The sequence below is a fragment of the Lampetra fluviatilis genome, chromosome 32 (assembly GCF_964198595.1).
Source record: "Lampetra fluviatilis chromosome 32, kcLamFluv1.1, whole genome shotgun sequence".
NCBI lineage: Eukaryota > Metazoa > Chordata > Hyperoartia > Petromyzontiformes > Petromyzontidae > Lampetra > Lampetra fluviatilis.
Genome location: NC_136306.1, coordinates 4,075,606 through 4,095,510, shown reverse-complemented (window position 1 = coordinate 4,095,510; position 19,905 = coordinate 4,075,606). Strand labels below are relative to the sequence as shown.

Here is a 19,905-nt window from a genome sequence, read left to right as displayed (position 1 = left end):
CCAGAGAGTGAGAGAGCGCACAGACAGCCAGAGAGTGAGAGAGCGTCCACACAGCCAGAGAGTGAGAGAGCGTCCACACAGCCAGAGAGTGAGAGAGCGTCCACACAGCCAGAGAGTGAGAGAGCGTCCACACAGCCAGAGAGTGAGAGAGCGTCCACACAGCCAGAGAGTGAGAGAGCGTCCAGACAGCCAGAGAGTGAGAGAGCGTCCAGACAGCCAGAGAGTGAGAGAGCCTCCACACAGCCAGAGAGTGAGAGAGCGTCCACACAGCCAGAGAATGAGAGAGCGTCCAGACAGCCAGAGAGTGAGAGAGCGTCCAGACAGCCAGAGAGTGAGAGAGCGTCCAGACAGCCAGAGAATGAGAGAGCGTCCAGACAGCCAGAGAGTGAGAGAGCGTCCAGACAGCCAGAGAGTGAGAGAGCGTCCAGACAGCCAGAGAGTGAGAGAGCGTCCAGACAGCCAGAGAGTGAGAGAGCGTCCACACAGCCAGAGAGTGAGAGAGCGTCTACACAGCCAGAGTGTGAGAGAGCGTCCACACAGCCAGAGAGTGAGAGAGCGTCCACACAGCCAGAGAGTGAGAGAGCGTCCAGACACCCAGAGAGTGAGAGAGCGCACAGACAGCCAGAGAGTGAGAGAGCGTCCAGACAGCCAGAGAGTGAGAGAGCGTCCAGACACCCAGAGAGTGAGAGAGCGTCCAGACAGCCAGAGAGTGAGAGAGCGTCCAGACAGCCAGAGAGTGAGAGAGCGTCCAGACAGCCAGAGAGTGAGAGAGCGTCCAGACAGCCAGAGAGTGAGAGAGCGTCCACACAGCCAGAGAGTGAGAGAGCGTCCACACAGCCAGAGAGTGAGAGAGCGTTCACACAGCCAGAGAGTGAGAGAGCGTCCAGACACCCAGAGAGTGAGAGAGCGCCCACACAGCCAGAGAGTGAGAGAGCGTCCACACAGCCAGAGATTGAGAGAGCGTCCACACAGCCAGAGAGTGAGAGAGCGTCCACACAGCCAGAGAGTGAGAGAGCGTTCACACAGCCAGAGATTGAGAGAACGTCCAGACAGCCAGAGAATGAGAGAGCGTTCACACAGCCAGAGAGTGAGAGAGCGTTCACACAGCCAGAGAGTGAGAGAGCGTCCAGACACAGCCAGAGAGTGAGAGAGCGTCCACACAGCCAGAGAGTTGGAGAGCGTCCACACAGCCAGAGATTGAGAGAGCGTCCACACAGCCAGAGAGTGAGAGAGCGTCCACACAGCCAGAGAGTGAGAGAGCGTCCACACAGCCAGAGAGTGAGAGAGCGTCCACACAGCCAGAGAGTGAGAGAGCGTCCACACAGCCAGAGAGTGAGAGAGCGTCCACACAGCCAGAGAGTGAGAGAGCGTCCACACAGCCAGAGAGTGAGAGAGCGCACAGACAGCCAGAGAGTGAGAGAGCGTCCACACAGCCAGAGAGTGAGAGAGCGTCCACACAGCCAGAGAGTGAGAGAACGTCCACACAGCCAGAGAGTGAGAGAGCGTCCACACAGCCAGAGAGTGAGAGAGCGTCCACACAGCCAGAGAATGAGAGAGCGCACAGACACAGCCAGAGAGTGAGAGAGCGTCCACACAGCCAGAGAGTGAGAGAGCGCACAGACAGCCAGAGAGTGAGAGAGCGTCCACACAGCCAGAGAGTGAGAGAGCGTCCACACAGCCAGAGAATGAGAGAGCGCACAGACACAGCCAGAGAGTGAGAGAGCGTCCACACAGCCAGAGAGTGAGAGAGCGCACAGACAGCCAGAGAGTGAGAGAGCGTCCACACAGCCAGAGAGTGAGAGAGCGTCCACACAGCCAGAGATTGAGAGAGCGTCCACACAGCCAGAGAGTGAGAGAGCGTCCACACAGCCAGAGAATGAGAGAGCGTTCACACAGCCAGAGAATGAGAGAGCGTCCACACAGCCAGAGAATGAGAGAGCGTCCACACAGCCAGAGAGTGAGAGAGCGTTCACACAGCCAGAGAGTGAGAGAGCGTCCAGACACAGCCAGAGAGTGAGAGAGCGCACAGACACAGCCAGAGAGTGAGAGAGCGTCCACACAGCCAGAGAGTTGGAGAGCGTCCACACAGCCAGAGAGTGAGAGAGCGTCCAGACACAGCCAGAGAGTGAGAGAGCGTCCAGATAGCCAGAGATTGAGAGAGCGTCCACACAGCCAGAGTGAGAGAGCGTCCACACAGCCAGAGTGAGAGAGCGTCCACACAGCCAGAGAATGAGAGAGCGTCCAGACACCCAGAGAGTGAGAGAGCGTCCAGACACAGCCAGAGAGTGAGAGAGCGTCCAGACACAGCCAGAGAGTGAGAGAGCGTCCACACAGCCAGAGAGTGAGAGAGCGTCCACACAGCCAGAGAGTGAGAGAGCGTCCAGACACAGCCAGAGAGTGAGAGAGCGCCCAGCGGACCAGAGCCAGAGAGCGCTCAGACAGGCAGAGCCAGGGCCAAGCCCGATGTTCACGTTGGCCAACTAGCGTGCACTCCGACCCCGCACCCCACGTGCTTGTGAGGCTGCTCTCGGTGTATTCGCACGAGAACGGCCGAAACGCCGAGTAACCTCTCAGAGGTTCAGTTGTAAAAAGCAGTGAAGATGATGAAAGAAAATGGTTAGATTTTCGGTTGTTGAATAATATAGAGCCGAGACATCGCAAGTGACAATAAAGAGACGTTGGCATTGTATCCAACTGTGCTAAAAAGGTCACGTGCCATGGATGACACGAGGTGAACAACACGAGACTACTGTAAACCACCAAAAGCTCGTGAATAATTACCACGGTTAACATTCGTCTGTACCGTCGGGACGGTGAATTAACAGGAACATCATCATCATCATCATTCTATTTCTTAGGTTTTTTCGGTAAAGTCACGTAGGTAAAAAATGTAAATTAATAAAAGTAAAATAAAAATTAAATAAAAATCACGACGTTTCGGAGGCAACACAAGCTTCCGTCTTCAGGTGGAACCGTCACAGCACGATGGCTGTATCAAGTGATACAGCTATCGTGCTGTGTATTAAGTGATACAGCTATCGTGCTGTGACGGTTTCACCTGAAGACGGAAGCTTGTGTTGCCTCCGAAACGTTGTGATATTAATTGTATTTAATTTTACTTTTATTAGTTATTTTATTTTTATTCTAATTTACTTTTATTAATTTTTATTTTTTACCTACGTGACTTTACCGAAAAAACCTAAGAATATGAATACTTGCAGTCACGAAAGCTTCAAATCTAGAATCATCATTCTACACATCGTCAAGACTCGACTACAACTGGCAAGCTAACGGCTGCATCAATCACCTGGCTGCGGCTGTCATGACCGATCAAGCCGCTGTCTGCGCTGTTCCAAGCGACCGCGTGTGTGATGACTTCACAGTCACACACAGCAAACAGACTCCTACACGCTTGCCCCGTGTCATCTTCTCAACCCGAGCTTGAGAGACCGAAATCTGAGTGACACCTTTGTTGCGTTTGCAGAATCATACACATCATATTGTGCATAGGGCGATGCATTAAACTAAATTGAACATGAAGCTATTGATTCGTTTATTTTTGTTTTCATTTGTATAACCGTATCAAGTATTCTTTGGTTGAGTGTCAGTTGCATATTCAATGACTGGTGCTCGGATCTTTTAGAAATAATATACTTGTTTGTATTAAAACAATCGGTCTCTGTGTGTCTCGTTGAACAGCGTGTCAAATCCATCCGTTACGTGCGAGAAATCTAAGAATCTGAACAAAGTTGGCATTTGTCATTGTGTATAACGAATACATCATATCCATATGCCATTGTGCAGAGAAAATAAGTCATATCGAGGACGAATCAAATATTATTTTAAATGACAAATACCTTCCACAACTACAGTGCTGTTATCGCCTTCTTGAAAAATACAACATTTAAGAAAAACGCATCACTAAACGCAAACGTGCACAGGCAAAAGACAAGGTCACCCCCATATAGCCTTTAACAGACTGTTGGTGTAATTGTTGGGTGGCTCTGAGTAACTTCCAAATGAACAAGGGAAGTTGTTGTTTGCCGTGCGTAGCAATGGGCTCTGCTGTGGCGATGTCCGTGAGTGGCGAGGGCCGTACTTTTCCACCATTTTCTTGTAGCCGGAGATTTCCCTTGCGTAGAGCAGCTTGTTGATGGGGGAGTCCTGCGTACAGAGATAGAAAGAGACACGCGGGAGAGAGACACGGGGACAGAGAGAGACACGGAGAGAAAGACGTGGGGACAGAGAGAGACACGGGGACAGAGAGCAACACAGAAGGAGAGAAACACGTGGAGAGAGAGACACGGGGAGAGAGAAACACCGGGAGAGACAGGGAGAGAGAATACAGAGAGACAAGGAGAGAAAGGCATGGGGAGAGAGGGCACGGGGAGAGAGTAATCAGTGTGTATTTACAAAGCAGCGTCAAGACTGAGTGGTCCATGAGCCATGGTGAAAATATTCACGGCCACATCACAGCGGCATCATGTGTGCAGAAAGTTACCAACGTTGAGTGAATCGCGATTACATTTAAAAATTAATTGCCTACCAGTGACAGTTTTATGTATAAACACCTTCAGGGTGGTGGCGACGATCCAAATGTCTAGTACCGTCCCACGAAATAACATAACGAGTCTCGCAAAAGGAGAACCAATGTAACCGCAGGAGCAGCCGGCGTGCACTCAGTCACGTGCGACACTGGCAGCACTGGAGGTTTGTGATTTGTGACTCGGCAACAGGCAAGGGGAGAAAGCTCAGCGACGATTCGTTTCGCTGGGCTTCCCCTCTTCGTTGTGTCCTCAGAACGGCCGACCAATGCAAACACCGAGGTTTGACCTTCTGGGCAGAGACAGCAAACAGGCCGAGATGTGCGTGTGTACATTTTTCTAAAAGGTGGAATCTCAAAGGCACTCGACTTTGCGCGTCGGGTCCTCGGTGTGCTCTTGTTCTATGTCTCCGCGTGCTCATGTGTGTCTAGATGTATTTGGCTGCTAGAAATTTCCAAGTGATAAGCCGCTTCGTTGAGCTATCATTTGCATCAAGGTCGCTTCTGAAAAGAGCTATACAGCTCAGTGGGCCTTACCTGGTAAAATAAAAATAGTCCGTTTCGTTTTTAGATGTTCATGTGTGTCTCGATACTCATGCGTGTCTCGATGATCGTGTGTATCTAGATGCTCATGCTGCTCGCAATGACACTCACCCGGCCCAGCTTCTGCTCCTGGGTGGTGCACGAGTCCATGAAGGTCTGCGCGATCACGGAGAGCGACGCGTCCACAATGTCGCTCACCTGCACGTCGAACACGAAGTTCGGGTTCTTCAGAATGTTTACCCAGAACCTGAGCGGCAGGCTGGAACACACGCGGAGAGGGGGCGGGGGGGGGTACAGAGCAGCGAGGTCAGTCATACCCCCATTTCCACTGGCACATCTGAGCGGAGCCAGCGTCAGTCCGGCACGTTACAGGCGATTTTCCCACTGGATATTTGTCGAGCCAAGCCGGAACCAAACCGCGACATGCTGCGTCACAAGACGACGTCTGAATCTGGCTCGGGGCCAAGCAGGGCCAGGGGGCGGGGCAAATGACGCATTTGTTGCGTGCAACGTTATGTCAGCGTATGTCGCAAAGACGCGGCGTCGCCACGCCATCTTACACACGCCTCAACTCGTGCGTCGTATGCGACGTCGGGTGGCACAGCTTCGCTCGGTTGTCTCGTGGACAAAATAGGTGTGGGGGGAGGGGGCCTTCGGTGGAGCGGCGAGTGTGCACGGGCGCCGCCACCTGTTAGTCTTCCAGATGTGGATCGTCTCCGGGTCCTCGATGCCGTGTCGCTCAGCCGCCTCGTCCAGAAAGTCGAAGAAGTACTTTACAGCGGGCGGCACCGGGCGGCTCGTGCTCAGCACCACCCGGAAGAAGTCGTCGACGAACTTCTGCAGGATGCCCTGCGGAGGGACGGACACGCGCACACCGGCGCGACACTCACGCAACGTGCACGCGGCAACGCCATGACCGCACACCCCCACGGAGGCGTCACACTCGATTAGAGAATGCAGCTGCACCTCATGTACCACGTCAACATGCAAATGTTGGTCCAATGTTGGCCCAAGGTTGCTTGATGTTTACCGGGCAGCTCCCGAGTGACTTTCCAAATCGACAAAGAGTAACTCCACTCCGGGTATCGGATTCGAAGTTGAATCAACTGCGGAGCCTGTGCCAGGCCTCGCGCGATTGCGAGGCCGGGGGAGCTGCCACCTCGGCGTGTGTGAGCGTAGGGCAAAGACCGGGTGACGCGCGGTCACCCCTGTTGTCGCAGGTCAGCGGACTCGTTCTCCACCAGAGTGAGAAGAGGGGGACGAGGAAGGTGAGGAAGCGGAGGAGGAAGAAGCGGAGGAGCAAGCGGTACCTTCATGGAGAGCAGGCGCGTGAGGTAGATCTCGGGGATGACCTTGGTGCGGTCGCGCTCGCGCATGCTGCTGCGCTTGCTGCGGTGCACCTCCACGTCGTCCGTGGACTTGACGAGGTGCCAGCGCTGGAAGCCGCCCTCTTCACCGTCCTCCAGCATCGGGGTTCCTGCACAGATCACGCCGTCAAGCCATCGCCATCGTCGTCGGGCGCCAAGGTGGTGGCGTCAGCACTACGACGAGTTCCCAAAACGTTGGCGCGTAGTGGGAACCGCCGGGCCTATGTTGGGGCGACGTCACAGGTTCGCTGGGTGCATGCTTGTGTTGCTGGCGTGCGTCGCCACTCACGCTCGCCGACGCAGTGGTCGCGGTGCTGGTCCTGAACGTGGCTGCTTTTGAACCTCTGTACGAGTGCCACCGTCGCTCCGTCGGGGACCTGTGGCAACGGACAGAGCCGCGCTGTGTTGCAGGCAGGCCGCGGCCAAACCGCACCGCACGGCCAACGCGACAACCCTGGCCACCACAGCCACCGCGACCGGCGACAGGTGCCGGTTTGTGGTCGAACACGCATGGAAAAAACACTCAAACGGCAGAAGTAAAGACACGTTTGTGATGAACAGCAGGACACGGGGTGGACGTGTCAGGGCCACCTGCGATCACGAGATAGCCGATCCTCCCCCCTGCCCCCTTCCCCCTCACCATGCCGCAGACGTTAATTTCTGACTAAATGCAAATCACCACGTTTTAGTTTTGTCCGGTCAAGTGATGCTTTGTCGCCATCAAGTTTCCAGTTACGAGCTTTATCACTGAGCAGCAGTAACACAAAGTCGCTAGGTAGGAGCAGAGCGATGAAGCCGGGATGGCGTTAGGGTTGGGGGTGAGAGGTTGAGAAGGTCGGGGGTCAGGGGACCATTGGCACCTTGTAGTGCTGCAGCGTGTTGACTCTCTTCCAGCGGCCGTGCGAGACGGACGTGACGTCCTCGTCGGAGAGGACCAGGTGCCCCGCATAGCCGTTGCGCCACTCTGCGCAAACACAAATCGCGCGGCCGCGTGGAAACACGGGTCAGAATGCCGGGCCGGCACCGCTCAGGTACTGGGTTCAGATCCGGGCTTCAAACGTCTGTGGAACTAAACAGGGCTCTCAAGAAGTACTCGCACAGAGACACGACCCATCGACTCACATAAACCAAGTTGTGATTAAACTAGGTTCTCATGATGTGTAGTGAATGTATGGGTTCTGATGACGCAAAAAACCTCGATGAATTTAAACATTTCTGCACTTCACTTGACTGAAGTTCAGCCCTGAGATTGAACAATATCCGTTTCACCGTCACGCGACGAACAATACTCTAAAATGTGAATGCGCTTCCTTCTCCGATGTGGACAAGAGGTCACTTGCAAGGGTCTCTAGGAGGTAGCTCTGTAATATCCACTTCCGCGGGCCCTTCTTGATAACACGAAGGGTGGCACCGCTGTCTGAGCGGGTGCTCCCGTGTCATGGCACACCAATGCCGACACGGCAATGGGGATACGATGGGGCAAATATTACAACATCAAGATAACACGCAAACATAACACGGCCGTAGCTCCCACCAAGAGCGATATCACGCGAGCCCAAACAGGAAGTGGTTGCAAGGTCGCACCCCACCTCACCCCTGCCCCTCCACCAACCCCCCCCCCCTCCTCCCCCCACATCACGAGCCCCCGGCGAGGGTCACCCACCAAGGTCGACGTCGCAGATGGCGGGGCGCTGCGAGAAGGGCAAGTTCTTGTAGACCTGCTCCAGGATCTTCTCCTTGGCCTGATGTACGCTGTCGCAGTCCAGCAGGCGCACGGGCGTGGGCTGCTCCTCAATGCTGCCCTGCACCGTCACGTTCAGCATCTGCCGCCGCACGCACGCGCGCACGCGCGCCACCGCGTAGCCTTAACAACACCGTCGGGGCGAGTGCTGCGAGCGAGTATCTAGGAAGTCTGGTACGGCGCACGAGGTGCCGGTGTGGCCGGTTTTATGCCGGCCAAGCATCGCATACACACATAGACCCAAGTATATAAATATATATATAGACACGTACACACACAAAGACAAGCGCTCCCCTGTGTACCCTTGACAGACTTTTGGGGCACCTATGAAGTCCGGCAGAGCACATGAGAGGGTGGGTGGCCAGAATCACACAGGCTGAGCCAACCTCTTTGAGGCCCCGGGCTGGTTCAGTGATCACTCGCCACTGATGTTGGCCGTGGCCGGAAACCAAACTCTGGTGGCCAGGTTTGTGGCTCGGCGCGCTAACCACTGCACCACCGCTCGTCCAGACACCGTTTGACTCGCTGCCAAAGCCGATGTGAGAGACACGGCAGCCTCCTGAGCCACGCCAGGCTGGCTCGGCCCCTGCTCGGTCGGTGGAGACTACAATTGTTGTTGTTGCCTTGACTCTCACCCCTGTGTTGAGATGGTGTGCCACGGGGGCGAGATGTTTACTACCTTGCCTGGTATACAGGAGGTCGTGGGTTCAATCCCGATCCTGATGCCTACTGTATATTTGGAGTTGTATGTATGGTCGGGTAATTTTTTCTGCAGGTCCTCCAGTTTTTACCCTCACATTTAGAAACATTAATTTAAACTATTTGGCTGCTATAAATGTCCACGTGATAAGCCACTTCGTTGCGCTATCATTTGTGGCCATGTCGCTTCTGAAAAAGAGCTATATAGCTCAGTGGGCCTTACCTGGTAAAATAAAACATAGTTTACTTTGTAATAGTTTAATAGTTGCTGATGTCGTCGTCATACCAGTTGTTGGTACTCAACGTCCTCCCCGAGCAGACGGTTGTCGTTGAGCGAGTACTTGGCCTTGCCCAGCACCACGTCCACGGGGCCCTTCTCCACCTGGTGCTTGATGGCCTTGAACAGCGTGAAGAGCGACTCCCCCGCCGTCTCCTGCAGGTCAAAACAAAGCGCTCATTGTCCACGGAGGAGACACGGGGGGGGGGGGGGAAAGAGGCGACGGGCTCGTCGTACGTGTCGGCTCGGGCCACGCGGCATCCGATCGAGGCTGGCATCGAGTCACCTCGCGCCGCGTAGGGGCGAGCTGTTGTTAGCGGGTCCCCTAGAAGAGCTGCCGATAGTTAGGGGGTCTCCGAGGCGAGATTCGTGTCAGACGCAACAGTGCCTCCTCACCATTGGAACCTCCTCCTTCGAACAGGGCACCCCCCACCCCACCCACCCCCCTCCACCCCATTTGACCCCGTGAACTCGTAGTTGCCCACCTTCAGGAATTTGTAGAGGCAGATGGACATCCAGTTGGTGAGCATCTTCTCCACCACCGTCTCAGTCCTTTTCAAATAAAACGATAGATGCATTTAGTTACAGCGATTGTCAACACGGGCGCATTTAATTGTACATTTGTTCTGATTTATTGCAATTGCTGGGAGCGGCCGTGACCGCCTGTGCCTCCGAACAATGAGCCATAGTGGCTTGCGGTGAGAGTGCGCGCGTCGTGTGGGTGCCGGGTGTCGTGCGCGTGGGTGGGCCGAGCGATCCGTGTCGCCGCCGTGTCGCCAGCGGTGCGTACCCTCATGCCGGTTCTTACCGTCGCAGCATGAGCTTGGGGTTCTTGGCCACGTACTGCTCCATGAGGTCGTTGAGCAGGGTCTTGAGGATGTCGGTATAGTACTCCAGGTTGCCGTGCAGCGCCACCGTGAGCAGCGACGCCACGCAGCCGCGGTCGCGTGCCGAGAAGGTCGGCTGTCGCTCCAGCGTGTGGATGAACTGCGGAGAGAGGGGCGGCGCGAGAGGAACGGTGACGCAGGGGTGAGCGACACGGGGAGCGACACAAGGGCAGTGACGCAGCGGTGAGAGACAAAGGGTGGTGACAACGGCAAGGGCAGGCGTTTGCTTTTTCTGGTCTGAGTCTTCACTGAATGAACGTCGTTGAGCCCGTGGCATCGTTCGCAAGAGGTGGCAATTGCGTGCCGATGCCGGCGCCCAAAATCCACGTCGGCGCGCCGCGCTCGTTTATCCGGTTCCGTTGTCCGCGTGCGGCTTAGACACAACGTGAAATCAGACGCTATTAATGGAGTGCGTAGTTCATACAAACAAGGGCCCTGGAGGACTTAATATGCTGCTGGAGCACGTGCAGTCAGCGAACAGCTGTGAAGGCCGGCGCGGCGCGCGATACGGGGGGTTGTGGCCAACACCGCGCCTGCGCGTCAGCATTTGTCTCCCCACTCGTGGTACTCATTTAAGGTCGAGTCGACCAAGGGGGATGCAGGCCCACGACCAGTTTCTTTATCGGTCGTCGAGCAGAGAATTGAACTCGGGTCGCCGGGTTCCGTGGCGCGGCGCGCCGACCGCCACGTCGCCGCGCGCTCCCACACGCGCACACAAACACAGAGGTTCCTGTGGAGCCGTAACAGACCGCGCGGGGCAAGCGCGCACACGCGGGCACACGCAGAAGCGTTACGGAGGCCGCTCCGGTTGGCGCACCTTGGTGAGGAAGGGCTTGCTGTTGAGCAGGTTCGACAGCTGGCTGAGGCCCTGCTCCACGGTCTGCCGCCGCGCCTCCGACACGTCGAGGGAGCGCGACAGCGGGGAGCTGCTGCCGGGGAAGAAGATGCGCTCCGTGTAGAGCTTGTAGTCACGGAAGGGGATGCCCATGCCGAGGAGGTCGCTCGACACGTCGTTCATCTCCGTCATCAGGTCTACGAGGGGACGGAGAGGGAGCGAGCAGCAAACGCCATCAACGCCACCACCACCACTCACTGCCGTTACCAACCACTACGACCACCACCAAGCACCAACAACAACCACATAATTCGCCACTAAATAGCGGTGACGTCACCACGGCACTTGTGCCAGGCTATGTGCGCTTTAAGGCCACGTGAAGTGTTGAACGGCCGCTGGCAGTAGGTCACGGGACAGACCCAGGTGCCATAGGCTGACTGACTGAGATGCAACAGCTGTGCCCCCTACTGTTCCAACACGCTGCATTTTAGCTGCCCGGCGCTCCGCTCGTTGTTACGAGCGTCGCTCCTCTCCTCTCTGTTGTTGCTGGAGGGCGACTGCCTTCAACTGCCCAGTAGCGTCCTTCACGAGCCGCCTCCGCCTGCTGCGCCTGCTTGCACCCCTCACCTGTGAACTGCTTCTTGCACTGGTCGCGCACGTTGGTCTCCAGGCTCTCCAGCTGTATCTGCACCTTCTTGTAGTCCCGCAGCGCCTTCTTGCTCTTTCTCCTGTGAACGTCCCGCACGACGCGGTCACTCAGCGCGACGCGGTCACTCGGGGCAACGTGATGATGATGTTGTTGTTATTTATGATGATGTACGTGTGTGTGTGTGTTGAACTTCTTTCTGTGCTAATCGAAGGTGTGGGGTCATGTCCATCTCACATTCATTGGTTCCCTCCGAAGTCCATCTCCTGCTTTGCTAGCCACGCTTCCCCAGACAGGAACGGTTGGGAACTCCCAGGGTGCCCCCCCCCTCCCCCTCGGGAACTGCTTGTGGCTGGCTCCCATCGTGGGTGTGAACCCAGCGCGTGGTGCGCACGCTGGGGAAGTGGGAGTACGGGTGAAAGAGAAGGATTGTGGCTGCGAGGGTGTTACGCCCCGTGCCAATCTGGCAAAGCCAACAGGCGCGCCAGGACGGTCCTGTGGCAGTGGCACCGCCGGCAGGTTTTTATCCACCCCGGCGCCCCACTCATCGTTGCGAGCGTCGCTTCTCCACCCTGCGATGTTGCCGGAGGGCGACTGCCTCCAGTGCCTCAAAGTGCACCCAGCCTGGCACTGCGCAGGTAGAGTCCTTCACGAGCCTGCTCCACACGTACGCACCTGTAGATGAATATGACGGCGACCACCAGCAGGGTGAGGACGGCGGCCGCCACACCAACCCCGATCTGCGCCTCGTGCGGGAAGTTGTTCGTCACCTCCATGTCGTACTCCACGGGGCCCAGGTTGTACTCCAGGTAACCCATGTGCACCTGTGGGGAGGGGGAGACATTGCGTCAGACGCTTCGCGCACCGGCGCCGCGGGTCACGCGGCAACGAGCGCGCGTCGGCGCTACCGGACCAAACCGTCCGCGGCGTGGACCACGCCGCACCATGCAAAACCGCTCCACGCACCACAGCGATGCGGCGATACTACGGCACATCGCAGCAATCCTACGTGGCCCCACGCCCAGCAGCACGGGCAACCTCGCAGCACACCGCACGCAGCAGCGGTGGGAGTCCACACCGTGAAGTTGACGGTCCGTTTGGGGTCGGGGGCGCTGGCTGACGGGTTGCAGTAGAGGTCGTTGTCGGTGAGCGTGCGGATCTCGCACTCCTGGTCCCCGAGTGTCGCGCGCACCTCCACCTGGCTGATCGCCTGCTTCAGGTTCTCACCCTAGAGGCACGGGGGGGGGTCAAGAGGTCGTGGGGGCGGTCTCGCTCCAACAGGCCGACGTCGCGGGTCAAGCTACTCCATACGCTTGATGTCAACTATTATTGACACCATCATTATTATAATAATAATAAGGAAAGGGTCCTGCCCTCACCTTGGCCACAATGAGGCTGCCCGGCTTGAACTTGTAGGGCTTGCTCGGGTCCTCGTGGTTGAGCGGCAGCATCTTGGGGTCACTCACGTAGCGGAATTGGCCGTAGTCCAGTTGCAGGTCGTCCATGATGAAGAGGAGGCGCGTGGAGGCACCGGGCGGAACGACGTCCGACACGCTGGGCGAGTAGCAGCTCATGCTCGTCTCGTTCAGCACCTCGCAGCAGTCCTCCGCCTGCCGCAAGCACGCGCACACGCGTGTTCACAAGAGGAAAAGGTGCAGCCCTGCAATCGTATGCTCCTGCCACTTGCTGGTGGAAGGGCACATGCTCGAGGGAGCTCTAGAGATCCTCTCTAGGGAGCATTGTGGCCTACCCTCTGAACGGCTGGCCAGACGTTTGAGTCGGTGGGAGCGCCCGGAATTTTTCCCACCGCAAACCCGTTACTACCACGGGGTTGGACTGCGCCAGGAGATGGAACCGGAGACCCATGGCCACTCCACCGCAACGACAAGCGTCGGAACAAGTGGTACGCTCCGCACACGCTACGAACAACAACGTGAAGCTAACACAAGCAAGAGGGGAGCGAGGGGAAGGTGCCGCAGCATGCGGCGCAGGGGCAAGCGCTGCACTGAGCCATAAACCTGACGACCCACGTTCGATTCCCACTCACGGCCAACACCAATGACTATTATCTGCACCGATCCTGGGCCTTCCCCCTTGGCTGACTTAGCCGTAAATGAGTACCCGATGCACTGTGTAAACATCAGCATGGGCGCGTTGCTGGCCATCCACCCCCTCGCGTACCGTGTCGGCCTTAATAGGTGCTTGCTAACAGCACTTGCCCCAAAGATGGGTCGCCGGTGTGGTGGAGGAGGCACTAGAACGGATTAGTATGGCACAGCGGGGATAACCCGAAATAGGAAGTTTATAGCACGTCGGTGTGTCTGCAGTCATTGTTGAAATGCGTGAGTTCTATTGGGGTGCGGCCCCTGAACCATCTAACCGCTAAACCTGGTTGTGAGAGTCACTCTCTAACTCACCCATGGCAAGTCAGCCGAAACAATAATACGCGTCAGATGGTGGAGGGCTCTCGCCGCAATAATTTTACCGAATCATTAATTTAGTGGCCGAACCCAACATTCAATTACGAGTCAAAGGAGATCACATCACGAAAAATGGTCTCGCGGTAACCAGCTGGGCCCAAGCACAGTGCACGGACAAAAGCTCTCAGCTTGTCCAAACTACGCACGCCTCTAAAACCCGCACTGTGGAGGCAGCAGCGAGGGTTGGTGGATCACGCACAAATTTCGCGCAACTCCCTCCCCCGTAGGGGAGGCATCATACCCTGGTTCGCCAGGGGAAGACAGTACAGCAAATGTGAACTTCATCTGCTCGGGGATAGAGCACACGGACTTTCTCTCGGTGCTCCGGTTTACTCCTATATGTAAGCACTCATTCATTGGGGCTTGAGGAATTGTTGGTCGCGCCGACTCCTCGTCACCTGGCCGCTGCTGCTCACACCTGCCGAGTCGCTCTGTGTCTACGCGAGCGGGCGAGCGAGCGAGTGGGCGAGCAAACACTGAACGTGGGGCCGCGCCGTGCCCCCAGTGGACCCACCAGGACGGCGGTGCCCTGGGGCTTGCGGTGACGCTGCGCGGTTCCGGGTCGGCACAGAGTCGGGGATGCAGCCACGGCCCGGGATCTGCGCGCCCACCCGCGGCTCCTCCTGCGGCGAGCCGCATCGTCGCCGGGGTCGGAGGAGACCGGCGCGGACCACGAGGACGCCGCGGCGACCACCTCCACCCGCACCAGCGGCTGCTCCACCGAGTCCAGGTTGGTGCCGGTGACCAGGATGGTGCGCCCTCCGCTGCGAGGTGTGACGCACGCACAGCGACAAAGAACGCCGTCACGTTCGGCGCCCCGACGCACGCGCTTGTGTACGCACGCAAACGACGGCCGCCGTTTACCACAGACCGGCGGTGATGGCACCACGGCGCTTGTGTCTGGCTAAGGGCAACTTCGGCACCGCGTGAAGTTCCAGAATCCCGCCAGATGGCTCAGCAGCAGAGTGAACACATCGCAATCGGAAGGTGACGAGTTCGGGGGGCGGGGGAGGGAGTATGAAGTCAACAGTGGTTGCCCGATGGATAAACTTGCCCCCTGCCATAGCAATGTGGAATTTCCACCATTGGCTTAGTGCTGTAAACAGGAGATGAGCACCGCCTCGATGGCCCATTGAACACGGGTGACTGTGGCTCCCTGTTGGCAGGACGTCCCGGGACAGACCCAGGTGTTACGGGTTTACGGACCGGGATGATGGGACCCATGCACCCGGACACACGTGCATGTACGCACGAGAGACAAAGATTACGGTCGCTAGAAATTGGCTCGTCACTCCCACTGCACCCAACCAATCGGCTGCCATGAAGACAATGCCTCATGTCCGCCGCGATATCATCGCAATAATAAGAACCTCGATTTAAAGCTTTCGTGACTGCAGGAATTCATACTCTTTCGGTGAAGTCACGTAAATAAAAAAAATAATAGATCACGACGTTTCGATCGCAACACAAGCAATCGTCTTCAGGTGAGAGAAAGAGAAAGCTGCTGAGACGAGGTCTTATATAGGCCTGAGATGGGTGCATCAAGGTCGGTGGGTGGAGCTAGAGATGGTCCAACCAACGGAGGCTGGGGCAGTGGTCTTTGTATTGTGAGAGATTAGCATGTCAATGGCTGGGACAGTGGCCTTTGTATTGAGAGATTATAACCTCTATTTTATAAAGTGCCTTTCATATTAAAGGATCTCAAAAAAAATTAATTAACGGTGGATTTTTTTTTTTACTCTGACATGTGAGTGAGTGATCCCGACCTCCCTTAAGTTATCCCACAACGTTGAATTGTCTGAACTCCCGTAAAGCTTTACGCTGTGACAGCACCTGATGAAGCTCTCCTTGGGCTCCACGTTGTGAACCTCGGGGTCCAGGGTGTAGGTGTAGAGGCCCGAGAGCCTGCGCTGCGCCAGCGGCCCATAGTGCAGCACCACCTCGGCCTCGCCGGGCTCCGGGTAGCTGCTCGTGCGGCACCTCACCTCGCTCTCCGTCACCTCCACGTTCCTGCTTAAGAGAACAAATGCCGATCGGTCGGACGTACGAACAAACGAACCCTCGCACGGACGGACGAAGCGGATGTTCGCACGGACCAACGCACGGTCACGTAGAACGATGGACGAACGCGGCCACAGAGAAGAACGCACGGTCACGTGGACCAATGCGCAGAGAGACGTGCAGCCTCACGGATGAAAGCACGGTCGCACACGAAGCGCGCGGAGAGGCGCACCCACCTGCAGATGACGTTGCCGACCGTGACGGAGACGTCAGCAGCGCTGCCCGAGAACAGGTCGTCCCCGAGCACCCGCAGCATCGTGCCACCCGCGCGGGGCCCCTTCACTGGGAGGAACTCCTGAGGATGGGGGTCCTGCCGTCCGGCAAAGAGACATGGCAACAACCGTCGAATGAATAACAAAACGGCCGGCGCTCGGAAGGGAGGAGAGAGGTGACACCGTACGTACCCGCGTTTAGGGGGTGTGATCGCGATACGGGTTCATCTGCGGGCGGTACGGTGGCGGTGCGGGGATTGGCGCGTGGCAACCGGAATCCGGTGACCCGGGTTCGATGCCTGCTCCATGAATGAAAGCTGAACAAGTGCCATCGTCTCCTTTCCCAACGTTCTTACCAAACAGAGAGCCTTGCTCAATCCAAGCAACGTGTTGCCTGGCAAGCCCAGCATTATTTTTCGGCTTCGGCCACGCAGCGATCCGGCCAGATTTTTTTGCCGCGAAACCCTCCACCGCCCGGGAAAGGCCAAACAAATAAAATTGCCAAATTCGGCCAGATCACTACAAGTGGCCTAACCCAAAATCAGTCGGAGCCGTTTGTTGCCGGCCGCTCGACGTTTTTGGCCCCCTTTGGGCCCCGAGCTCAAAGGGGTCTCCGGTTGTAATCTCTCCGAGCGAGAGGGGGCTGATGCGAGTCACTGCCGAGGGCGGCCACCTGGTAGGCGAAGAGCTGCGGCGCCGTCGCGGCCGAGTCGAAGCCTCGCAGCTTGAGCACCACGGGGCCCTGCGTGACGGCGCTCACGCTCGACAGCTCGCACACCACGCTGCGGGGGAGGGGGGGGGGGCAACAAAAACAAATTCACACGCATGCACACACTCAAAGAAAAAGATTCCCCGTATAGCCTTAACAGACTGTTGGGGCAAGTGCTGTTGGCGAGCACCTATGAAAGCCCGGCCGCCTTTGTCTCCCCAGGGCGCACACACAGCGAATGTGACCATCGTGACACTGGCACTCACACAGCTGCCTGATCACATGACCAAGAGGCCAGGTGTGAAGCTAAAGGGGAGGGGATTGTGCAAGACCCGAGGTGGCATCAACCTGTTGCCTAACTGCCACGCGGCGCACAAGACGTTAACCACGTGCCAATTATTTATCATTTTGTCCACGGGCGAGTCAAACAGCAAGTTTCACAAGTGAACAAAGCAGCGAGTCAGATCGGAATCGAGCGGGCGAGCCACCTCGTAATCTCCGGCGACACCCTCCTCCACCCGTCTCCACCTATTCCACCTCCTCCTCGCGTCCCCCCCCCCCCCCTTGCCACTTACCGTATCGAAATCTCGTAGAGCTCCTCGACGAGGGGACACGGCGCGCCGGCCACCGTCACCGCCTCCACGTCGTCCACCCGCTGGCCCATGTCGTGACCCCACACGGTGAGCCGCGTGCCGCCCTGCAGCGCCCCCGTCGTCGGCTCCACCTGCGGATAAACGAGGGCGCCGCGCCGCGGAGGGTCGCGCTCACGATCGGCAGGGAGGGGCGCGGACTCCCCACCCGGTGGGGGCCACCGTGCGACCGCCGCGTCGCACGCACGCGGCTGCTCACGGCCTCGTGCGGACCAGCGACTCTCACCCGCACGATGTTGGGCGCCGGGCAGGTGGCGAGCGGCGCGGCGCAGGTCTTGTTGTAGACGCACGTCGGCTTGATGCCGCACCACTGGCAGCCGTAGCTGGCGTTGGCGGCCAGGCACTGGCTGCAGTCGCGCCGGCCCTCCCCGCACTTGTACAGCGTCACTGCGGCGCCGGCAAAAACAGGGAACGGCGGTCAATACCGGCGTACGCCGCGCGCAGTGGCAATACGTCTCTCAATCAATGTTTTGATGCAAATCATCATCTGCTGCTGCTGCTGCTGCTGCTAATGCTACTGCCGAACGTGGCTGCAGGGTTACCCGAACAGACATATGTGCGAGCAATCCGAGAATAATCGACTCACTTTGATGGCAGCATTGCTCAATTGTGAAAAATAGCTTTTAATTAAGAATATACATTAATCAATAGGAGCGGTGACGCTCTCGTTGTTAGCTCGTGAGACAGCGCGTGAGCGAGCGTCGGAATGAGCGTGTTCACGAGCGTGTGGTCGCGCTTCGCGCACCCTGGAGGTCGTTGTGGTTGTCGATGTTGAACTGTGACGTCCACCGCACGGTCACGTCTGCAGGGACCTCCATGGCGGCCTCGTCGTAGTCGTACTGCAAGCACAACCGGCACCATCGCCGCGTTACCGCGGAAACGCTGTTGGCGCGATAGCCACACCGAGTAGGGCCCAGGGAGAGACAGACATGGGCCGCAAGGAGGGCTAGGACATGTGTGTGTGTGCGTGCTTGTGTGGTACAGTAGGGGGTACAAGTGGTGCATCGGCCAGTCATCTCAGTCCGTCAACCCATGGCACCTGAGTCTGTCCCGAGACCTCCTGTGAGCGAGCCTTCTACACTTCACGTGGCCTCAAAGTGCACCTGACCTGGCACAGATACCGTGGTGACGTCACTGTCGCTTAGTGGCGAATGACGGTTGTATTGGTATTGAGGGCACGGGGGGGGGGGGGCGCCCAGGAAGGGACGCGCGCTTGCCAACGCGAGCGATCTAAGCGGCAGGCTGCTGCTGCTGCTGCTGCCCCTGGCGGTGGTGCTTAGACCCGCCGTTCACCGCGTGCCGGGTCTCAAAGCGAACATTGCGCAGTTCATCTTGGAATGGGCACCGTCGGCTTTGCACGTCGGCGCTCACCTGGGCCACGTCGCAGGTGATGACCGTTTCGGAGCTGGTGACGTCGCTCGCCTGCGCCCCCACAGCGTGCGACTTCCCGTCCACCGTCACCAGGCACTCAAACGCCGGCACCTGCGTCTGAGATTAGTGCCAGCACCGGTGGTATGACGGCAGTGCGTGCGGCGGTGAGGAGAGTGGGGGTGGGGGGGGTGAAGGGGCAGATGTCAGGATGTGGGAGACCTGCCCAGGGCTTCCTTGAGTAAGACAGCGTCTGTCTCAGTGAGCACTCAGCTGGCTCTGATTAACGTCCGATTGGCCGATTGCTCGAGTGAGTGAGTGATTGATTGGTAAAGTGTGCGCTCTGTTCAATTGGTTTATTGGATGAGAGTTTGATCATCACCTTGGCCAAATAGGCTCATCCAATTCGCCGGTTTTATTTGTTTGGGATTAGTCCCTATGAGCAACGCGACTTTACGCAGAATTGCAATCGGACAGTTTCTTCCGAGAGCAACGGCGCTTTCAACGTCGGCCGTAACGCGTCAAAAATTATTAAGGATAAAAATAGCCCTCGCCCAAATAAATCCAAGTTTCCGCATGCCCACCCATGCCGTGCCCCCCCATGCCGTGCCCCCCCCCCCCACTCCGTCACCTCCAGCAGGTTGAGGTTGCGGGCGACGAAGGCGAGGGCGGTGGAGAAGCGCGCGGGCACGAGGCTGGCGCTGGAGAAGCTCTCCAGGCACGGGCAGCTGCCGGGGCCCTTCATGGGTACGGCCAGCTCGTGCTGCAAGTGACAGTACACCGTCACACGGGCACGGGTAGGGGCAGGACTACAGACATTCCTAATTGATCCTGAATGCACCCCAATCCTCTAGACGTGTCTTCATTTCCCACCCATGCCCTCATCC

The 19,905-nt window shown here is 57.4% G+C and overlaps 1 protein-coding gene across 4 annotated transcripts in view; it reads right to left on the bottom strand.

Annotated features, from left to right (window-relative positions):
- The window catches only part of LOC144943642 (plexin-B1-like), a 115,170-nt gene that overhangs the window by 7,024 nt on the left and 88,241 nt on the right, over window positions 1-19,905 (bottom strand). For all 4 annotated transcript variants that reach the window (XM_078871305.1, XM_078871304.1, XM_078871307.1 and 1 more), the window contains 24 exons: window positions 19,650-19,781; window positions 19,022-19,138; window positions 18,396-18,489; window positions 17,877-18,037; window positions 17,576-17,724; window positions 16,965-17,073; window positions 16,256-16,389; window positions 15,852-16,028; window positions 14,533-14,782; window positions 12,918-13,148; window positions 12,617-12,766; window positions 12,214-12,362; window positions 11,520-11,620; window positions 10,875-11,089; window positions 9,979-10,157; window positions 9,656-9,722; window positions 9,180-9,326; window positions 8,117-8,276; window positions 7,314-7,417; window positions 6,743-6,830; window positions 6,397-6,563; window positions 5,775-5,935; window positions 5,198-5,345; window positions 4,100-4,164 (listed from right to left, as the gene is read on the bottom strand). In XM_078871305.1, coding sequence (XP_078727431.1) covers window positions 4,100-4,164; window positions 5,198-5,345; window positions 5,775-5,935; window positions 6,397-6,563; window positions 6,743-6,830; window positions 7,314-7,417; window positions 8,117-8,276; window positions 9,180-9,326; window positions 9,656-9,722; window positions 9,979-10,157; window positions 10,875-11,089; window positions 11,520-11,620; window positions 12,214-12,362; window positions 12,617-12,766; window positions 12,918-13,148; window positions 14,533-14,782; window positions 15,852-16,028; window positions 16,256-16,389; window positions 16,965-17,073; window positions 17,576-17,724; window positions 17,877-18,037; window positions 18,396-18,489; window positions 19,022-19,138; window positions 19,650-19,781 — 3,455 coding nt within the window. The remainder of the gene's footprint in view (window positions 1-4,099; window positions 4,165-5,197; window positions 5,346-5,774; window positions 5,936-6,396; window positions 6,564-6,742; window positions 6,831-7,313; window positions 7,418-8,116; window positions 8,277-9,179; window positions 9,327-9,655; window positions 9,723-9,978; window positions 10,158-10,874; window positions 11,090-11,519; window positions 11,621-12,213; window positions 12,363-12,616; window positions 12,767-12,917; window positions 13,149-14,532; window positions 14,783-15,851; window positions 16,029-16,255; window positions 16,390-16,964; window positions 17,074-17,575; window positions 17,725-17,876; window positions 18,038-18,395; window positions 18,490-19,021; window positions 19,139-19,649; window positions 19,782-19,905) is intronic.